At 48.4% G+C, this 20800-nt stretch overlaps 1 protein-coding gene across 2 annotated transcripts; it reads left to right on the top strand.

Annotated features, from left to right (window-relative positions):
* The first annotated feature begins 2084 nt into the window (after window positions 1-2084).
* Window positions 2085-11264, top strand: LOC115078920. Of its 2 annotated transcripts, XM_029582029.1 has the most exons (3): window positions 2085-2672; window positions 8524-8645; window positions 9841-11264. In XM_029582029.1, the coding sequence occupies exons 1-3, from the start codon at window positions 2348-2350 to the stop codon at window positions 9910-9912; spliced, it is 519 nt and encodes a 172-aa protein (XP_029437889.1). In that variant the 5' UTR covers window positions 2085-2347; the 3' UTR covers window positions 9913-11264. The 2 variants fall into 2 exon arrangements, with proteins under 2 accessions (XP_029437889.1, XP_029437879.1); XM_029582019.1 differs by lacking the exon at window positions 8524-8645 and having other exon boundaries at window positions 2097-2672.
* The last annotated feature ends 9536 nt before the right edge of the window (window positions 11265-20800 follow it).

Here is a 20800-nt window from a genome sequence, read left to right as displayed (position 1 = left end):
AGGGAGAGCAGGCCCTCGAGGAGCGAGTACCTGATCCCTGTAAGGCACCTGAAATAAAGCAGAGGGGCCCCGAGGAGCGGGTACCCAGGTTAGCAATTACCCCCGAAGGGCAGAGAGAGAGCTTCCAGCGGCAGCACGGAAGCGGTAGAGTAGCTTAGACCGGCCGAGACCAATCCTTGCTAACTCAACGAGCTAGCAAAATAGTACAGGCTATATACCCAGATGGCGTGACATCAGTAGAGGGGGACGCCCCCGAGGTTCGCGCCAATACTGGAATAAAGACATGGGTGGAGCACGCGCACCCTAGTAGGTCCTTGGGAGGAGCATGGCGGGAGGCAGCACCATAGCCGTTCCGGGGACGCCGGAGAGGGCGGCTTGTAGACGCGGCGGTAGCCATTTTCCCAAGGTAAGCGGGAGGAGCCGTGAACAAGGTGAGGCAAACAGGGCGAAGCCATCTAGCACCGATGGACGCAACAGGGAGGAGGGCATTAAACTGCAACCTTGTGGGTAACATCTGAGAGCTTGCTGCCCTGGTCTTATGATTACACCCTTAACATCAACCTTGGGCACGACAGCAGTCTTCACCCAACAGGAGCAGTGGTTTACACTAGGTTATGGAAATCTTTCTGTACTGCTTGGATATTGTTTCTAGCAATGTCATTGGTCCCTAGATGGATAACATTGATATCAGAGTGCCTGTTTTCTTCTATTATTGCATTGACTACCTGGTCTGCATTTCTACTAGAACCTGGAATGCATTTAACTATTGTGCTCCTCTGAAAATGAGTTCCCAAATTAGTTCTTCTCATGATTGAGGCTCCCAGCAGGAACTTTTTTTTATGACATGTGATAATGTTAAAGGGTTTCTGTCTTCATTCTTTTGGTTACCACTTAATGTCTCTTAAACTGTGAGCCCTCTGGGGACAAGAAAAATACCTATTGTACCTGGATGTAACTCACCTTAAGCATCAATGAAAAGGTGTGAGCTAAATACACTAAATAAATAATTCTCTGTTGCAGGAGCATCTTCATTATCCAATGCAGAAAAGGCATTATGAAAGGGTATCATCATGGAGAGTAGGTGTCTCTTTGTCACAGATCATGTTCTATCAGAGCCCACTGTAATCCATTTATTCCTGGATTTTCACCTCCTTTGTGGAAGTGGTGGCAGATATTCTGGATGCTGCTAGGTTGAGGAGAGTGGGTGTCTGTGGGTCACAGGTCGTGTTCTATTAGAGCCCACTGTAATCCATTTATTCCTGGATTTTCGCCTCCTTTGTGGAAGTGGTGGCAGATATCCTGGATGCTGGTTGGTTGAGGAGAGTGGGTGTCTGGGGTCACAGGTCTTGTTCTGTCAAAACCCACTGTAATCCATTTATTCCTGGGTTTTTCCCTCTGTGGAAGTGTTGGCAGATATCCTGGATTCTGTTTGGTTGTGGAGAGTGGGTGTTTGTGGGTCACAGGTCTTGTTCTATCAGAGCCCACTATAATCCATTTATTCCTAGATTTTCACCTCCTTTGTGAAATGTTGGCAAATATCCTGTTCTTTCAGAACCCACTGTAATCCATTTATTCCTGGATTTTCACCTCCTTTGTGGAAGTGGTGGCAGATATTCTGGGTGCTGCTTGGTTGAAGAGAGTGGGGATCTGAGGGTCTCAGGTCACTTAAATCCATTTTTAAGTCAGTTTCTGAATCCTCTGGAGGAGTTGCATGTGATATTCTAAATACCTTGAGGTAGGGGAGTTTTTCAAAGCCTAGACAACATCTTTTTCAGAGCAGATAGCTAAAAGGAAATTGGACAACTCTGAAGTCTCCACCTGTTTTGCCTTGGGACATGAGCCACAGTGGTTACACTGAATAGACATTCTGTTCATAAGTGTCAGAGAGAATGATTTGCACTGTATTATTATGAGGAACTTAAGAGTTGTTAGTTTGGCACTTATTCAACTGTGACTCACTTAATCTAAGTTCTTGTGAAAACAATTTAAGAATAAAAAATCTGGAGGAGATGAAGTGCAGAGAGGGAGGGCACAAGCAGCTCCTATAGCTTCAGGCCTTTTTTTTGTTGTTGTTATTCAGTATATTGTGCAACAGGGGATGGGAAGCCTGTGCAGCGCTGGGAGAAAAGCGCCTGTGCGTGTGAGCTGGGAGGTTCTAGGACCGGCGCTTTCTGCACCTGCAGCGTCGCCAGTCCTCCCTCTGCTCCGGTTGCTTGCCATCTGTGTGCAGAACAATTCCTAATCTTCAGAGAGTAGCAGCAGCCGCTCGCTCACGCATCCGGTTCCGCGGCTTCGGCACCCGTCTCTCGCTCACACGGGAAGGGTACTGAGCCGAAGCGCCGCAAGGATGCCCGCGGGCCAGCGCTGGAGCCAGCAGGAGCTGCGCCTCCTCCTCGAGGCGGTGGCCGAGTCCCGGGGGAAAGAGCAGCTCGTGCGCTTCAGCAGCAAGCCCCACGAGAGGTGGTGGCAGGTGGTCTGCTCGGTCCTGAAAACCAACGGCTACCGCCGCACCGTCAGGCAGTGCCGGAGGAAGTGGAGTGAAACGAAGCGGCACTTCCAGGCGGACCACGCGTCGCAGGACAACCTCCCGCCCGAGTGCTACCAGCTCGTGGCAAAGCTCCTGGGGCGGGCGGTGCGGACCGCGGACCCCCGGCGACGGGAGCAGCGCTCAGGTAAAACTCAGCGCGAGGACCGAGTCATCTCTGTCTCACCCCGGGGGTGGGGGGAAACATGAGCAGAGGCAGGAAAAAGCCAGGAAGGACTTCTCACCTCTGTCTCATCCTGGGGAAAGGGGGAGAGAACATGAGGCAGAAAATGCCAGGAAGGAGCTCACTCACCTCTGTCTCATCTCAGGGGGAGGGGGGGAGAACATGAGACAGGCAGAAAAAGCCAGGAGGGAGCTCTCTCACCTCTGTCTCATCCTGGGGAGAGAGATCAAGAGAGAGGCAGAAAAAGCTAGAAGGGAGCTCTCTCATCTCTGTCTCATCCCGGGGAGAGGGGGGGAGAACATGAGAGAGGAGAAAAAGCCAGAAGGGAGCTCTCTCAGCTCTGTCTCATCCCGAAGGGAGGGGGGAGAACATGAGAGAGGCAGGAAAAAGCAAGGAGGGAGCTCTCTCATCTCTGTCTCATCCCGGGGAGAGGGGGGGAGAACATGAGAGAGGCAGGAAAAAGCCGGGAAGGAGCTCTCTCACCTCTGTCTCATCCCGAAGGGAGAGGGGAGAACATGAGAGAGGCAGGAAAAAGCCAGGAAGGAGCTGTCTCACCTCTGTCTCATCCCAGGGAGAGAGAACATGAGAGGCAGAAAAAGCCAGGAGGGAGTTCTCTCACCTCTGTCTTATCCTGGGGGGAGGGGGGAGAACATGAGAGAGGCAGAAAAAGCCAGGAAGGAGCTCTCTCACCTCTGTCTCATCCCGAGGGGAGGGGGGAGAACATGAGAGAGGCAGGAAAAAGCCTGGAGGGAGCTCACTCATCTCTATCTCATCCCGGGGGGGGGGGGGGGGGAGGAGAGAAAATAAGAGGCAGGAAAAAGCCAGGAAGGAGCTCTCTCACCTCTTGTCTCATCCCGGGGGAAAGGGGGGAGGACATGCGCAAGGCAGAAAAGGCCAGGTAGGAGCTCTCTCACCTCTGTCTCATCCCAGGGAGAGAGAACATGAGCGAGGCAGAAAAAGCCTGGAAGGAGCTCTCTCACCTCTGTCTCATCCCCGGGGGAGGGGGGAGAACATGAGAGAAGCAGAAAAGGCCAGGAAGGAGCTCTCTCACCTCTGTCTCATCCCGTGGGGAGGGGGGGAAACATGAGCGAGGCAGAAAAAACCAGGAAGGAGCTCTCTCACCTCTGTCTCATCCCAGGGGAAGGGGAAGAGAACATGAGCGAGGCAGAAAAGGCCAGGAAGGAGCTCTCTCACCTCTGTCTTATCCCGGGGGGAGGGGGGGAGAACATGAGAGAGGCAGGAAATAGCCAGGAGGGAGCTCTCTCATCCTGGGGTGGGGGGGAGAGAAAATGAGAGGCAGGAAAATGCCAGGAAGGAGTTTCTCACCTCTGTCTCATCCTGGGGGGAGAACATGAGAGAGGCAGGAAAAAGCCAGGAAGGAGCTCTCTCACCTCTGTTTGATCCCGGGGGAAGGGGGGGAGGACTTGAGCAAGGCAGAAAAATCCAGGTAGGAGCTCTCTCACCTCTGTCTCATCCTGGGGGGGAGGGGGGGAAAACATGAGAGAGGCAGAAAAAGCCAGGAAGGAGCTGTCTCACCTCTGTCATCCCGAGGGCAGGGGGGAAAACATGAGAGAGGCAGAAAAAGCCAGGAAGGAGCTCTCTCACCACTGTGTCATCCCGGGGGAAGGGTGAGAGAACATGAGCGAGGTAGGAAAAAGCCAGGAAGGAGCTCTCTCACCTCTGTCTCATCCTGGGGGAAGGGGGAGAGAATATGAGCGAGGCAGTAAAAGCCTGGAGGAGCTCTATCACCTCTGTCTCATCCCGGGGAGAGAGAACATGAGAGGCAGAAAAAGCCAGGAGGGAATTCTCTCACCTCTGTCTCATCCTGGGGGAAGGGGGGCAGAACATGAGCAAGGCAGAAAAAGCCGGGAAGGAGCTCTCTCACCTCTGTCTCATCCCAGGGGAAGGGGGAGAGAACATGAGGCAGAAAAAGCCAGGAAGGAGTTCACTCACCTCTGTCTTATCCCGGGGGGAGGGGAGGAGAACATGAGAGAGGCAGAAAAAACCAGGAAGGAGCTCTCTCACTTCTGTCTCATCCTGGGGAGAGGGGGGAGAAAATGAGAGAGGCAGGAAAAAGCCAGGAAGGAGCTTTCTCACCTCTGTCTCATCCCGGGGGAAGGGGGGAGAACATGAGTGAGGCAGAAAAAGCCAGGAAGGAGCTTTCTCACCTCTGTCTCATCCCGGGGGGGGGGGTGGGGGGGGGGGGGGGGGGGGAGGGGGAGAACATGAGAGAGGCAGAAAAAGCCAGGAAGGAGCTCTCTCACCTCTGTCTCATCCCGGTGGGAGGGGGGGAGGACATGAGAGGGAGAAAAAGCCAGGAGGGAGCTCTCTCACCTCTGTCTCATACTGAGGGGAGAGAACATGAGAGAGGTAGGAAAAAGCCAGGAAGGAGCTCTCTCACCTCTGTCTCATCCCGGGGGAAGGGGGAGGAGAACATGAGCGAGGCAGAGAAAGCCAGGAAGGAACTCTCTCACCTCTATCTCATCCTGGGGGGAGGGGGGGAGAACATGAGAGGCAGAAAAAGCCAGGTAGGAGCTCTCTCACCTCTGTCTCATCCCAGGGGAAGGAGGAGAGAACTTGAGCGAGGCAGACATGGCCAGGAAGGAGCTCTCTCACCTCTGTCTCATCCCGGGGGAAGGGTGGGAGAACATGAGCGAGGCAGAAAAAGCCTCGCCCATTCATCATCGAGGTCAACGCCTCCGACGTCAGCATGGGAGCAGTCTTAGGTCAGCACAGCGACTCCAATGTTCTCCATCCTTGCTCCTTCTTCTCGAGATGCTTTTCTCCTGCTGAAAAAAATTATGGAATTGGAAACAAAGAACTACTCGCTATAAAGCTGGCTTTCGAAGAGTGGCGCCCCTGGCAGGAGGGTGCCCAACATCAAATTTTGGTATACTTCACCACGCTCAATGGCTTAACCACTGACAGGCTAGATGGTCACTGTTCTTCAACAGGTTTGACTTCTTACTCAAATATTGTCCAGGAGATAAGAATGTCTGAGCGGATGCCCTTTCATGCTCTTTTTCCCCGGAAGATGTACCGGACGAACTTCGCCACATCATCAACCCTGAGAAGGTGATTCTTGCAGCCACACATACAGTTCCTCCTGGGAGAACGATAGTGCAACGGAATCTGAGAAAGAAACTGTTAAGATGGACACACGACTCCCGGTCATCCTGGGCAGAGCTGTACACTTGCCTTGCTTCAACAATATTATTGGTGGTCTACAATAAAGAAGGATGTACAAACCTATGTGTCTTCCTGTGCTACCTGTGCAAGACAGAAGCCTTCTGCCGGATGACCCTGGGGCCTTCTACAACCTCTGTCAGATGAACCGTGGACGCATATAGCGACCGACTTTGTAGTAGAACTGCCACATTCTGATGGCAACAATGCAATCTGGGTCACCATTGATCGCTTCTCTAAAATGGCACATTTTGTGGCTCTGCCAGGTCTACCGTCTGCAGCTGAACTAGCAAGGCTTTTTGTCAAACACATCTTTCGCCTCCATGGGATGCCCAAACACATCTTGTCTGACAGAGGTGTCCAATTTACTGCAAAGTTTTGGAGAGCACTTTGTCAGAAATTTGACATATCACCCCCAATCCAATGGGCAAACCGAAAGAATGAACAGAACGCTTAAACAGTTCCTACAATCTATCCTTCCCTGGACGCTCAATGCTGGCGGGGCTGCGGCAACCCGGGGACTTTCTTTCATATATGGTGGCAATGCCCCAAGGTACGGGACTTGTGGACTGAGGTGGCAAAGTGGTTGGAGCAGCTTTTGGGAACCTCTGGACTATACAAGGCTAGTTTTATGCTCCTCCACCATCCACCTCTGCATCTCCGAAAGAAATACACTCCCTTTTGCAATCAAGTTTTTATTATAACCCGGTTGGCAATAGCACAAGTCTGGAAGTCAGCAGATGTTCCCTCGCTACAAGTTGTCCAACATAAGGTTCATCTTTCTTGTCAATTGGCGGCGATCACGGCGACTCTTCATGCGGACACCTCCAAGTTCCACTCTGCGTGGACTCCTTACCTGCGTTGGGAGAAACAACAGATACAGCTTTAAGTTGGGACGGAGCCCTGAGTTTGTGCAAATTTGAATTGATGTATGCCATTACTGCTCCTTTCTTTGACCACTGCTCTTACTTCCTCCTTGGTTTTCCTTCTTTTTTATTGTTCTTGGATTTGGATTACGGTCTTCCCACGAGCACATGGATGTAGGGTGGGGGGGTGGGCTATATATTGGGGGGGGGGAAGGAATACGGCGCTGATATCTGACATACTTATGTATCCTGTTTTCTACAGTTGTGCTGTTTTCCTTATGTTGTATTCTGAAACTTTAAATAAAAATTATTAGTAAAAAAAAAAAAAACAGTTCCTACAATCCTACGTTAACACAAGACAAAGTGATTGGGCAGAGCTGCTACCTTGGGCAGAGTTTGCCATCAATTCACATCCTGCCACAGCTACAGGATCCACTCCTTTCCAAGTCATTTATGGTTGTCAAACACTACCTCCTCTGCTGCTACCGTTGTCTGTGGCCTCTCCAGCAGCTCCGACCACTGCAGCTGAGCTACAACAGCTCCGGAAACAAACCAAGGAACTGATCCTTAAAGCAGGCCAAAAGGCCAAGAAAACCTATGATGCCCACCACAGGAAGGCACTTCAATTTAAACCTGGAGACAAGGTCTGGTTGAGTCCCAAATTTCTCCATCTAAAAATACCTTCAGCACGCTTTGCACCCCTTTACGTCAGACCTTTTACCATCCTCCAACGACTAGGGAATTTGACGTATAGCCTGAACCTACCTCCATCCATGAAGATACATAACACCTTCCATGGGATTCTGCTAAAACCCCTTGTACTTTCAGAATTTTCCAAGAAGACTCCGGAACCAACTAATCTTGATGCAGAAGAGGATATTGAGTACAAAGTTCATGACATCCTGGATGTTCGCAAGAGAGGCAAGACATGGGAATACCTTATCTCCTGGGAGGGATATGGACCGGAGGAGAATTCATGGGAACTGCTTGTCAACATCATTGACAAGGACTTGATCCATCGCTTCCGTCAGATGCATCATCGGAAGCCCAAACCGCCTGGAGGGGGCCGTTTGAAGGGGGGGGTACTGTTGCATCCGTCAGTCGCAGACGGCTGTGCCCTCTCTGCCTTACCTCTTTTCTCTCTCTTCCTACTCCTCTGAGAAAGATGGCTGTCTCCGCTTCTGTTTGCCATTCTCTCCGGCGTCCCCGGACTGGCATGGGCAATTGCGTTTGCCATGTTCCAGAGGCCTCCTAGGGCATGCGCGCATTGCCTCTCCTTATGAATACATCATGGCGGGAACCTCGGGGGCATCCCCACCACATGACGTCACTACCTCCGGGTACTTAACCTCCAAGTTCCAACTATGTTACGAGTTAGCAAGGATTCCAGTCCTGCTATTCCGACCTGCACTGAGACACTTCTCGGCGCACCTATACTCGCTTCAGGACGCTCTGGGTACCCGCTCCTCGGGGGCCTTCCGCTCCTGCCTACCCTTTGGGGTTATCTCGCTCCAAGGAGACTTCTGAAACACCCACTCCTCGGGGGTTCCACTCTCTTCTGCTTCTTCCAGGTACCTGCTCAGAAGGAAACCTAAGGTACTCGCTCCTCGAGGGCCTTACTGCTCCTGCAGTACCTGCGCCTGAACTCCAGCTTGGCGCTGGCCTACCTCGCTACCTTCTTTTTGCGGAAGCTACACCCTAACAGCATATTGACCCAATGAGTACCTCTGCCTTTGGTCTCTCTGCTTGTCTCTCCACCACAGATTCTCGGCGTACTCTGCTTGCGGACCACTACCGGATCTGTCACCTCATCTTGGCACCAGGGAGGGTTCTCAGCGTACTCCGCTCTGCGGACCACTACCGGATCTTCCCTCATCAGCATCAGGTGAGACCTACCCTGCACCTCCGCAGTGCACAGACTAAGCTACATCTTTGGAGACTACTCTGTGGCCAGAGGGAGGACTGCCGTTCTCCGCATACCAACTTCTGCTGTACAATAAAGCTTCCTTTCCTGTGTTCATCTTAGTCAGAGTCTAGCCTATTGCTGTGGTTCCCCACGGGGCCCCTCCCTGTGGGAGGAGTCATCACCCCCAACCAGGGGTCCACAACTATGCCACAAACACAACAAAGAGGCTCTCCACAGCTGTGCTGTTGTAGAAAATAAAATGCTTTACCGAGTGATGGCCGAGAAAAGAATGTCCAAACATTAAACAATTCTGTATAATGCTCCTACAGTATTTCTATACCAAAAGACACAAATTATTTCTTTTCACGTCTGAACTCCAAAACAGGTCAGGTCTTCGGGACAGCTACCATTTCCACTTTGATCCACGCCCTACAGACGCAAATTCTTAGAAATCTTTCCCTCCTAGATCCTTTTCTCTCTCCTTACAGTCTAGAACTGCCCGTAGCAGAATCACATTCAGATTCCGGTGACTATGCTGTGGTGGGATGCCTTACCTATTGTATCCCTCTGTACGCTAGTCTCCAATTGTTGGACCCGCTGTCTTTCTTCATTGTTCTACTCTTCCCAGAACATTTATCCTAGAAGCCTTCTCCTTGACTTTCCTCTGAGCCTTCTCTATGGAGATACTGGCCCTATGCTGCCACTCAGTGTTGACACCTATGATGAGGAGTGCTGCTTCTCCATTTAACACTGACACAGCAGGAAGACTAGGTCTAGAGACAACTCTGTCATATTAAGAGCATTCAGACTAGCTGAAGCCACATAAAACATGTTTGTAAGGGGCTGTGACATCTTCTATGGGTTAGAAAAAGGTCACCCCCTTAGATATAAATACGTAAATTTTTAAAATATGAAATGGTGTACAAAGCTGATAAGGCAAGCAGTCAAGAGCCATGCTAATTTGTGAGTCCTCTCTTTGCCTGTGCCTGCTTTCCAAGTGCTTCATGGTACCTTTCTCAGCCTTGGGAAGGCCTAATAAACTGTGGAGGAGCAGAAGGTGCTAGAGAAGGGCCCATGGAGCAGCTCTGTTAGCTAAAAAGGAAGGTCCTGTGACTGAAGCAAAAAGCCCGCATCGTATGTATATTGAAAATGTTTACTTTTCCTTTTTTTGCAGGGAAGGAGACAAGCGAAGACCTTGATGCTGCTGGACCCAGTGGCCTCCAGCCAGCAAGGCGGTATTCAGTGATGCTGTCCGTAAGCACTGACGAGGACAATGATGAGGAGGAGAGAGCAGCCGACGAGCACCCATCTCATGAGCATTGCCACCCTGTCATGGAGGAAGCAGAGAAGGCAGAGGAGACCCAGTCTTCTTATACCCAGTCCCACACAGCAGAAACCTCGCAGAATGCAGTTGGTGAGAGGGAGAGCAGCCCAGCAGACGAAAGCATTGTCTCCAGTACCAACGAGGATGCGCAGTCCACTCCATCTAAGGTGTCCATGCTCCAACTAAATACTAGAGTAGTGGAGGAGCTAGCAGGCCTCAAGCAAGCAATCCAGGACCTGAGAAATGTCATGTCAGAAGAAAGGCAGCCCCAGAATACAGTGTGGAGGGAGATACTGCAGATGATGCAACCCTCTCAGCCGCCATTAGCCTGGAATGCTCTGGGGTGTCTGCAGTCTTGGATGCAACCCCCACAAGCCTTTGCTGCTCAACCGCACTGGGTGGTGGCTCCCCAGGCTGGAGTTCTACCTGCCCTGTGGTCATCTCCTCCTTTTGGTCCACAGTTTCCCATGCTGGTTGCACCTCCTCACATGCCAACAGCATCCGCACAAATGGTACCTCCAACAACTCTGCCACATTCACAGAGACAGGACCCCCCATCCCTGACGACACAAATGGGATCCTCACTGCCTGCCATGATGGGAATGTACTTCCCAGGGCCATCTTCTCTGCATGCTCACATCTCCTCGATGGAGCAGCTTGGCCCCTCCAGCAGCTATCAGCCTGTGCCACAGCCTCCAGTTTCCAAGCCTTCTGAAGGCAGCATTGGCTGTGATTCAACACCAATGTGGAAGAGCACATAGTTGGGACAAGCTGAGGCAGCAGAGCTTCCCTCAAGAAAAAGAGAGAATTTTCCCCACATTGAGTACTCATGTAAATATATGCACCTTCACCATCTGAAATATATTTGGTTCAGGGTATTCCTTTCCTGTCCAACCTGCTGGTGAGTCTAGCAATGTATCTCTTGCAATTTTTCCTAACTCAGGTTGTGCTCCACTGCCTCCTCCTTTTAATTCTGATATTCTTCTAGTCCTGCAGAAATCAGGCCTCTGGTTCTTTTTTTTTATAATTAAAAGTTTATTAGAAACCCCAATATATAAATAGAGAGCACATTAAACATTTTGTCTCTAACTCAATGAAACTTCCAAAGCAGAGAATAAGAACATGGTACACACAAACCTAGCAAAATAACATTATTTATCATGATCCCACTATTAAGTGTAATCCTTTGATACACTTTTTCACCTAAGTAATCAGGATAATATGTAAACAAACTATATGCCAATTTAAATCAATGATGCATAATAAATAACAAAAACGCACAACTTGTGTGGTTCTCTGATTTTTAAATCCCTACCCATCCCTCCATCCTCCCCCTACCCACCCCACTTCCCCAGCAGTGAATAAAGGTAATATGAACAGAGTGCTCAACTTATGAAGATATATAGAATCTAATGAATACAGAAACCATAATTTAACAAGCCCTACAACCTCTCTGACATGAAATCATGATATATATTAGTATTATACCTCTTTCCAGGTGATATAGAGTGACAAAATTTTATGAAAAGAAGCAATAGTTTTATTTTTATAGGCCATTATCTGGCTCAAGCAAAATATCAAGTCTGCACTGGCCTGCACATTAGAGCAAGAGGGATTAGTACTATCTTGCCACAGATGTGCTATTTCATATCGAGCCATTACTATTATTTGTTGTATTAACTTCTGTTGGTATTTATCTACTACAGAACAAGGAACATTCAGTAGGGCTAGTTTTGGAGACAGTATTATGGACACTTGTAATAAATCCTGAAGCCATTGAGCTACCACCCACCAGAAAGCCTGAATACATGGACATGCCCACCAGGAATGAAAAAAAATGTACCTAAATTGCTGCAACCTTTCCAACATCTATCCGATATTGAGGGAAAGATTTTGCATATGCGCACAGGAATATGGTACCAATGACGTAGTACCTTGTACCCATTTTCAATCGAGATGAATCCCTTGCCAGTAGTCCAGAAAATCTCTCTCCAGAAATCCTACGGAAACTCCTCAACCAGATCCTTTTCCTATGCCCGAGTATATGAGGGTTTAACCTTCAGATCCTGATTTAATAGCATGTAAATCTTGGACATGACTTTCAGTGATCTATCAGCAAACTTGCACATAGATTCAAATAAGGTAACCCCTTTCAACAATTCTTCCTGTAAGTTAGATTTCAACATAAAGTACTGCAATTGAATTTAGGAGAATAGTTCTGTATTGGGTAGGTTATATTTTGCTTGTATGTCTTTGAACTCCATAAGACCTCTTGAACCCCAAACATGTTCCCATTTGCTTATACCACGAGCTGACTATTAGGAGAAGGCTGGAGGGCACACCCTGGAGGGAACGAGGTATTATGAAATAAAAAAAAGTGTTATGATAAAATACTCTCGTTCCCACCAAAGGGAGCCTACATCGCTCCCGGATACGTAAGGTATAAGATAAGGACTCCAGGAGGGCATTTAAAGGTTTCCAAGATTTTTTTAGGTTGCCACACTAAAGCAGAAAGAGGCATCTGCCGAATAATTGCCTGCTCCAAATGTGCCCAAGGTTTTCGTGTGCCCATTTTGTGCCAAAAAATTGTCCCTTAATTAAGAACATAAGAACATAAGAACATAAGAAATTGCCATGCTGGGTCAGACCAAGGGTCCATCAAGCCCAGCATCCTGTTTCCAACAGAGGCCAAACCAGGCCACAAGAACCTGGCAATTACCCAAACACCTAGAAGATCCCATGCTACTGATGCAATTAATAGCAGTGACTATTCCCTAAGTAAACTTGATTAATAGCAGTTAATGGACTTCTCTTCCAAGAACTTATCCAAACCTTTTTTGAACCCAGCTACACTAACTGCACTAACCACATCCTCTGGCAACAAATTCCAGAGATTTATTGTGCGTTGAGTGAAAAAGAATTTTCTCCGATTAGTCTTAAATGTGCTACTTGCTAACTTCATGGAGCTGCCACATGGTATAAAACGAGGTTGGGGATCCCATGGTATAAAACGAGGTTGGGGATCCCATGGTATAAAACGAGGTTGGGGATCCCAAGGCCACTGCAATTTAGATTGAAAGAGAATTCTTTGTGCCATTCGAGGATGTTTGCCTTGCCAAATAAACTGCATTATCCTCCTTTGTCAATGTTTTAAGAAGGAAGCAGGAATACCTAAGGGAAGTGTCTGGAAAAGATATCTAAGTCTGGGAAGGAAGTTTATTTTTACTGTCTCTATCCATCCTAACTAGGATATATGATAGCAATTCCATTCTTCCATGTCTTTGTATAAATGAGTCAATAATGGAGGATAATTCAATTGGAACAAATCCACGTAGGAACCAATATAAACCCCTAAATACTAAATTTTATGGCAGGCCCATCTAAAAGGGAAGGTCCGTTGTAAATCTTCTGCTTGCGGTGCAGGTAAGGAGACATTCAGAATCTCCAATTTATCCCAGTTAATTGTAAAACCCTATACTGAACTAAATTGGGACACGGGATGGATTGGCCTATCGGGGGATCGGGCATCCCCCGGTGGGCCAGTCGCTCTGGTCACATGGTCTGCCGAGTGCGGCTGAGACAGAGCCGCACTCAGCAGACCATGGGGTATCTCCTGGGCTGGTTTTGCCGAAAATCCCCAGGCTGATCTTTTCCTGGAATCCGCCCCTGTTGGGACACCTCATTCACAATCTCTCTCAGAGAAATAGAGGGACTCATCATGGTAAACAAAATATAATCAGCAAACAGAAAGTTTAGAGAAATAATCCCCAATCTGAATCTCAAAAATCTGGGGGTTATCCCTAATACTCTGAGCAAAGGGCTCTAAAAACAAGGGCGAATAGTAAAGGGGATAATGGGCAACCCTGCCTGGTACCATGACAAATGGGGAAGGCATCTGAGTAGGCCCCATTGGCCTTTATACAAGCTTTGGGGGTATCATACAGCTTTTTAATCCAAATGATAAAAAAAGGCCCAAAATGTATTTTCTGAAGTACCTTAAACAAATAAGATCAATGAACTAGATCAAATGCCTTTTCTGCGTCAATGGTAAGTAATACAAAAGGAAGCCTTTGCCCATGAGCCTATCATATCAAATCTACTATTTTGCATACATTATCAGAAGCCATCCATCCAGGAATAAAACCATCCTGCTCTGGGTGAATGATGTGAGAAATGAAGTTATTTAATCAGCTAATATTTTAGCTAGTAGCTTTAAGTCAATATTAATAAGGGAAATTGGGTGAATAGACCCGCAGGCTGTTGGATCTCTGCCTGGTTTAATTATAATAGTAATGCTAGCTAGACTGGAATTATGCAAGAATGAACAATCACCACATAATGCATTGAACATGTTTATTAAAGGAGGGACAAGCCCTGAGGGAAAGTTTTAATTAAAAACCAGCTGTAACACCATCAAAGCCCGGTGATTTGCCAATTTTTAACTGTTTTATCGCCATAGAAACTTTCAGTTGTGATATCTCTTCTTCATATTGAAGCTTTTGAGCTTCCGCAAGTACAGGAATAGAAACTCCAGCTAGGAATTGGTCTATCACATCCGAGTTAATGGAGGTATTAGCTTATATAAATATGAATAGAATCTTAAGAACCTCTGGCAGATGTCCTTGTCAACATTTTACCTTGCTAATCCTTGAGTTTCACTACATTGTTTTGCAGTTGTATATAGGAACCAGTGCTCGCCGGGAGGCTCCTGTTCCTGAAAGTAGTGAAGACTATCTGTCATATAGAAGCCATTGCAGATATCTATAATTGTTAGCGTATCATCGTCTACTGGTTATGTGTCCAGCATACCCTGTCTACTCACTACCTATAGTCTCTCTCTACAGCTCAGCCAATCCAGAGATCTCAGTTTCAGTATTAGAAGGACTTCAGCCCTGCCGGGCATATCAACTCACTACTGCCACCTCTGGTGGTTCTACCTTCTGTCTAATAAAGAACTGTCTGTGTCAGTCTCCATATTCCAGCCTAGCCAGTGGTCCCTCCCAGGATATCCTCCTGGGGGCCCTGTCATCTGCCATCGGTCCAGGGATTCACCAATTTTGTGGGGTGCTCTTCCCACACTACAAGGACGGTATCATAACAGACTGTCACTCTGTGGGGAGCCAATCCACTATAGATTGATAACTCCACCTACAGAGTATTATAACTTGCCACTCCTCCCCTCAGGAGGAGCGGATCATATCACTGATTATGCGGTTGAGTTCCGTACCCTAGCTACCGAGTTGGGCTGGCAGGAGGACAGCATACGCAGCATCTCCAAATCCCTGTCAGACATCATAAATTGCTCAATAACGCAAGGATCTTACCCAGATGACCTAAAATTGGCCTCTCTCAAACCACTACTCAAGAAACCTAATCTAGATCCTAATGACCCAAACAACTACCGTCCGATCGCCAACCTCCCCTTCATAGCCAAGATTATGGAGAAATTGGTGAACACCCGACTCTCAAACTATATTGAAGAAAACAACCTCCTTTTCCCATCACAATACGGTTTCCGCAAAACACTAAGCACGGAGTCCCTCCTCATTTCCTTAACAGATCACCTCATCCTGGGCCTCGATAAAGGTCAAGCCTTCTTACTGATCCTACTGGACCTTTCTTCAGCCTTTGACACCGTTAATCATTCTTTACTCATTAACCAGTTAGCCTCCATAGGTATCTCAGGCACAGCTCTATCTTGGTTCATATCATTTCTCAGCAATAGAGGATACAAGGTCAAGATACAGAACAAAGAATCCTCTCACACCCGTCGTCAGTAGGAGTCCCACAGGGGTCCTCCCTGTCTCCTACTTTATTTAACATTTACCTTATACCGTTATGCCAACTTCTCACCGACCTCAACCTCAAACACTTCCTTTACGCGGACGATATCCAGGTCCTGATACCCATTAAGGATTCCTTCGCAAAAACTCTGGCTTACTGGGATGCATGCCTTCAAAAAATTAAACTCCTCCTCACCAGCCTAAACCTGGTATTAAATTCCGGCAAAACTGAACTCCTGCTCATCGCCTCAGAAAACAGCACCATCACCTCTGCACAACAAGCCACGCCAACAATCACACAAGTGAGAAACCTAGGAGTCTTAATTGATAATCGCCTGAATTTCAAAGCCACTATTAACAAAACCACCAAAGACTGTTTCTACCAACTACAAGTGCTGAAAAGAATTAGACCACTTTTCCATGCCCAAGATTTCAGAACCATTCTACAAGCAATCATTTTTTCAAAATTAGACTATTGTAACACCATCCTACTTGGCCTTCCCGCTTCATACACCAAACCGCTTCAGATGGTGCAAAATGCAGCTGCACGAATTTTGACAAATACCAGGAGAAGGGACCGCATAACCCCCATTCTAAAGAGCCTCCATTGGCTACCTATACACTTTAGAATAATATACAAGGCCATTCTTACCACATACAAAAACATCAACCAACTGGCTCCCATTGACCTACAGATCCCTCTCCGACTACACAATTCGTCAAGACCGACAAGAGATGCATACAGGGGATCGCTACAGGTACCACCGTCCAAATCCACCAGACACTGCACACTAAGAGACCGGGCTTTCTCTACAGCCATTCCACCGTTATGGAACTCCATCCCCTCAAATCTCAGAACAGAACCATGCATCTCAACTTTCAAAAAAAGACTAAAGACCTGGATATTCACACAAGCTTTCCCGGACGCCAATTGATAGAACACCTCCAAGCCACCCCTAATCTCCAACTATACCATGGTTAACTAATCTCCAACATGGTTAACTAATCTCCAACTCGGTTAACTAATCTCCAAATACACCATGGTCATCCTTATCTTCTATCGTTTACCTGTGTGAATTTAATAACCTTTCCTTTCTCTTCCTTCTCAGCCAAGTTCTTATCACCCTGTTATATGTAACTGCCTTTTCAACACCGTTGTTATAGTTATGTTTACTATGCACCCCTGTTTTATGTGAACCAGCACGATGTGACTGCTGTCTCGAATGCCGGTATATAAAAATCTGAAATAAATAAATAAATAAATAAATCTTCTTGGAAGGACTGTCATCTCGTATAAAGGATGAATTAGCAGCTAGAGATTTTCTGGATGATCTCAACAGCCTGATCGATTTGGCAGGAAGAATTGATTGCCGGCTTCAACAAAGGGCTTGAGAGGTTAAACCGCTCTGCAGGCCTGTAACATTGGCTCTGGCTTTCTCTCGACCTCTGACGTCTTCACCGTCTCAACCGAACAGTCACACTGACGAACCAATGCAGCTGGGACGAAGTCCTCTGACTCCGAAGGAGAGGAAGCGACGCCAAACACTGGGCCTCTGCCTATACTGTGGTGGCAAGGGCCACTTGTTGGCTCAGTGCGGTGAGCTTCTGGAAAACGCCAAAGCCTAGGTATCATTGGGGAGCTGTCCCTAGGCTGCATCAATCCCGCTCCTCAATGTGTTACCGGAAACCCTCGAGTACCCTGGAGGAACTTTCTCCACTCTCGCATTTATTGACTCTGGAGCAGGAGGGAACTTCATCCTGACTGATTTGGTACAACAGCTGCAGATTCCAGTCGTCCCTCGTAAACCACCGTTGCAGATCGCATCCATTCATGGCACGCTGCTCCCAGGGTATGTTTCCGCTTCTATGTACCTGTGACACTCTGCACCGGAATTCTCCATACAGAGGAGATTTTCTTCCTGGTCTTGGAGAAAGCCATCCACCCTATCGTGTTGGGGTTACCCTGGCTCCAGAAGCACTCTCCTATTATCCATTGAGATACTCTACAAGTGGCAGCCTGGAGTTTGCACTGCTTCTCGTCCTGCTTGCCAACATTACCAGGCCTTGTGTAGCTCTAATGACCACCCCGCTCGTACTACCTTCCCAGTAGGTGGAGTACGCGGACGACTTTCCAAGGAAATGGCAGAACTTCTACCACAGCACTGACCGTTTGACTGCACCATTGATTTATTGCCTGGTACAACGCCTCTCAGGGGACGAGTTTACCCCCTGTCTCTCCCTGAGACACAAGCCATGTCAAAGTACATTAAGGAAAACCTGGACCGTGGGTTCATCCGTCCTTCCAAGTCCCCAGCTGGAGCTTGCTTCTTTTTTGTTGGAAAAAAGGATGGGTCCCTCAGACCCTGCATCAATTATAGAGGACTCAATGCTATCAGACGTCGAGATCGATACCCACTACCGCTCATTCCAGAACTGCTTGACCGGTGTTAGGAAGCGCTAGGAGAGTGGTTCCGCTTTCCAGGGGATTGTGTGTCCTTGAACCTCGGCTCGACCCCAGAGGAACTCCAAAGAGGTGCCGCAGCAGGCGAAGCATGCCCCGAGCATGGGCTGGACAGGAGCAAGGCTGGATTGAAGACAGATGACTGTAGATACTGACCCTCCTCTGGACCTGCACGCTTTGGGAAGACCGTCAACGCAATGGTGGTCTTATGAACAGTCCTCCAACCATTCCAAGCCCTTTTGGACCTGCCGCTGGGTAACAGCAAGAAGCGGCAGGCCGGATGGATGCCAGGGCAGCGAAGACCGGAACATAGAGATTCAGACGAAGACTCAGGAATGAGATACTTGGATGCACAGACGAAGACTCAGGAATGAGGTACTTGGATGCACAGACGAAGACTCAAGCTAGGTTCAAGGCATTCAGGAAAGTCAAGCAAGTTCTGGGTTGAGGCTGCAATGCAGCACACCCTACTCAGCCCAGCACAGGGCAGACCCACGGGACTGGTCGCAGACCACGCTGACTCAAAGAGCCTCTAGACAAGATGTGGTAAGAAGAAGATGAAAATGTCTCAGAAGCTGTAGAAACCTGTACTGGGACGTGCCCTACACAGCCGTCAGTGACTGGTCGCGGATCACGTTAGAACGACACAGGTACTAACAGAGTCTTTGGGATGGAAGGAGCAAGCACAAGGGATTCCGTAGACCAGGAACAAGGATACAAGTGGAAGTCTCCCGGAGGCTTGTGCTGCAGAAGTGAGGAAGGCAATGCACCACGAGGCGCCCTACACAGCCCGCCCGTGGGACTAGTCATGGACATCGACGTGGCACACCAGTAAAGGTGGCAACGAGGAACTAGGGGTTCAGGACAACTGGACTGGAACACGAACATCAGGAACTGGAGAAGGACATCAGGGCTGGATCACGGACATCAGGAATAGGAGACAGACATCTGGACTGGAACACGAACATCAGGAACTGGATCACGGACTTCAGGACGAGTCATGGAGCTCCAACAGGAAATGAAGAACACAGGACCTTGAAGAAGAGCTGGAACAGCGAGACTCCTGGAGCAAAGGACAGGAACATCCAGGAGCATCTAACTCCTTGCGAAGGCAACTAAGAACTGGAAGCTAGGCCCTTATATAGGGCTGAAGAGGGAGTTTCCAGGAAGTGAGCTCATCAGTGGGCCACTCCTATGCTGGCCCTTTAAATCAGCAAAGAAGCGGCCTCGCCCTCTAGGAAGGAAACAGGAAGCAGAACCATGGACAGCGGCCATGCTGCTGCTAACACTGAAGAGCAGGGCGGGGCCGAGGAACAGGCCCAGCGTAGTCGGCAGCTCTCAAGCCGCAGAGGGCAGACTGAGGAGCGGCTCCAGCCACAAGGAAGACCGGGGACTGCGGCCTCCAGGCCACGGGGCAGACAGAGAGAAGTAAGAGGCTACCCATGAAAGCAGAATCGCAACAACCGGCTACAGAGAGCCAAGGTTTTCACCAAGCTTGATCTCCGCGATGCTTATAACCTTGTGCGAATCCGTCCTGGGGACGAGTGGAAGACCGCCTTTAACACCCGGGAAGGACATTACGAATACCATGTCATGCTGTTCAGGCTATGTAATGCCACAGCGGTTTTTCAAAACCTAATGAACGAGGTACTTCAGGAGATGCTACACTCGTCTGTCATAGTCTACCTAGATGATGTCTTGATCTATTCTAAAGATGTACCTACACACCGCCAACACGTGAAACAGGTCCTACAAATCTTGAGAGATAACCATCTCTTTGCAAAACTGAAGAAGTGCTTGTTTGAGCAGGAATCACTTCCATTCCTGGGCTACATTGTTTCATCCACAGGATTTCATATGGATCCGGACAAAGTGTCCGCCATTAAAGATTAGCCTCAGTCTGTGGGAGTCAAGGCCCTCCAACGAATTCTTGGGTTTGCGAACTTCTACAGGCAATTTATACTTCACTACTCACAAAAGGTCCCACCCCTCACAGCTCTTACCAAGAAGGGAGCTGATGCCAAGGAATGGCCCTTGGCAGCTTGCCTTGCTTTTGAGGACCTGAAGAAGGCTTTCTTGTTAGACACTTCTTTACATCACCCTGACCCTCAACGACCCTTCATTGTGGAAGTAGATGCTTCTGATATTGCAGTGGGAGCAGTCCTCAGCCAAGTCTCCAGCAAAGGGAGGTTACTTCCTTGTTCCTACTTTTCTCAAAAATTTTCTGTGGCAGAGAAAAATTATGGCATTGGAGACAAGCAACTCCTAGCTATCAAGCTAGCATTTGAAGAATGGCGGCAGTGGTTGGAAGGGTCCCAGCATCCCATTGTAGTATACACAGACCACAAAAATTTGGAGTTTCTATGCCATGCTCAACTTCTGAACCCCAGACAAGCTCGCTGGTTCCTATTCTTCAGCCGCTTTCACTTCTCATTACGCTACAGACCCGCATCAAAAAATATACATGTTGACGCCTTATCTCGTACTACGGAGCCTGAAGAATCGTCTAATCCACCTCAGTACATCTTGGATCCAACAAGGGTTAGTGTGGCCAGCACAGACATAG

This window comes from Rhinatrema bivittatum, chromosome 1 (genome assembly GCF_901001135.1).
Source record: "Rhinatrema bivittatum chromosome 1, aRhiBiv1.1, whole genome shotgun sequence".
Lineage (NCBI taxonomy): Eukaryota > Metazoa > Chordata > Amphibia > Gymnophiona > Rhinatrematidae > Rhinatrema > Rhinatrema bivittatum.
Note: the sequence above shows the minus strand (reverse complement) of the source record. Positions and strands in the feature narration are given on the sequence as shown.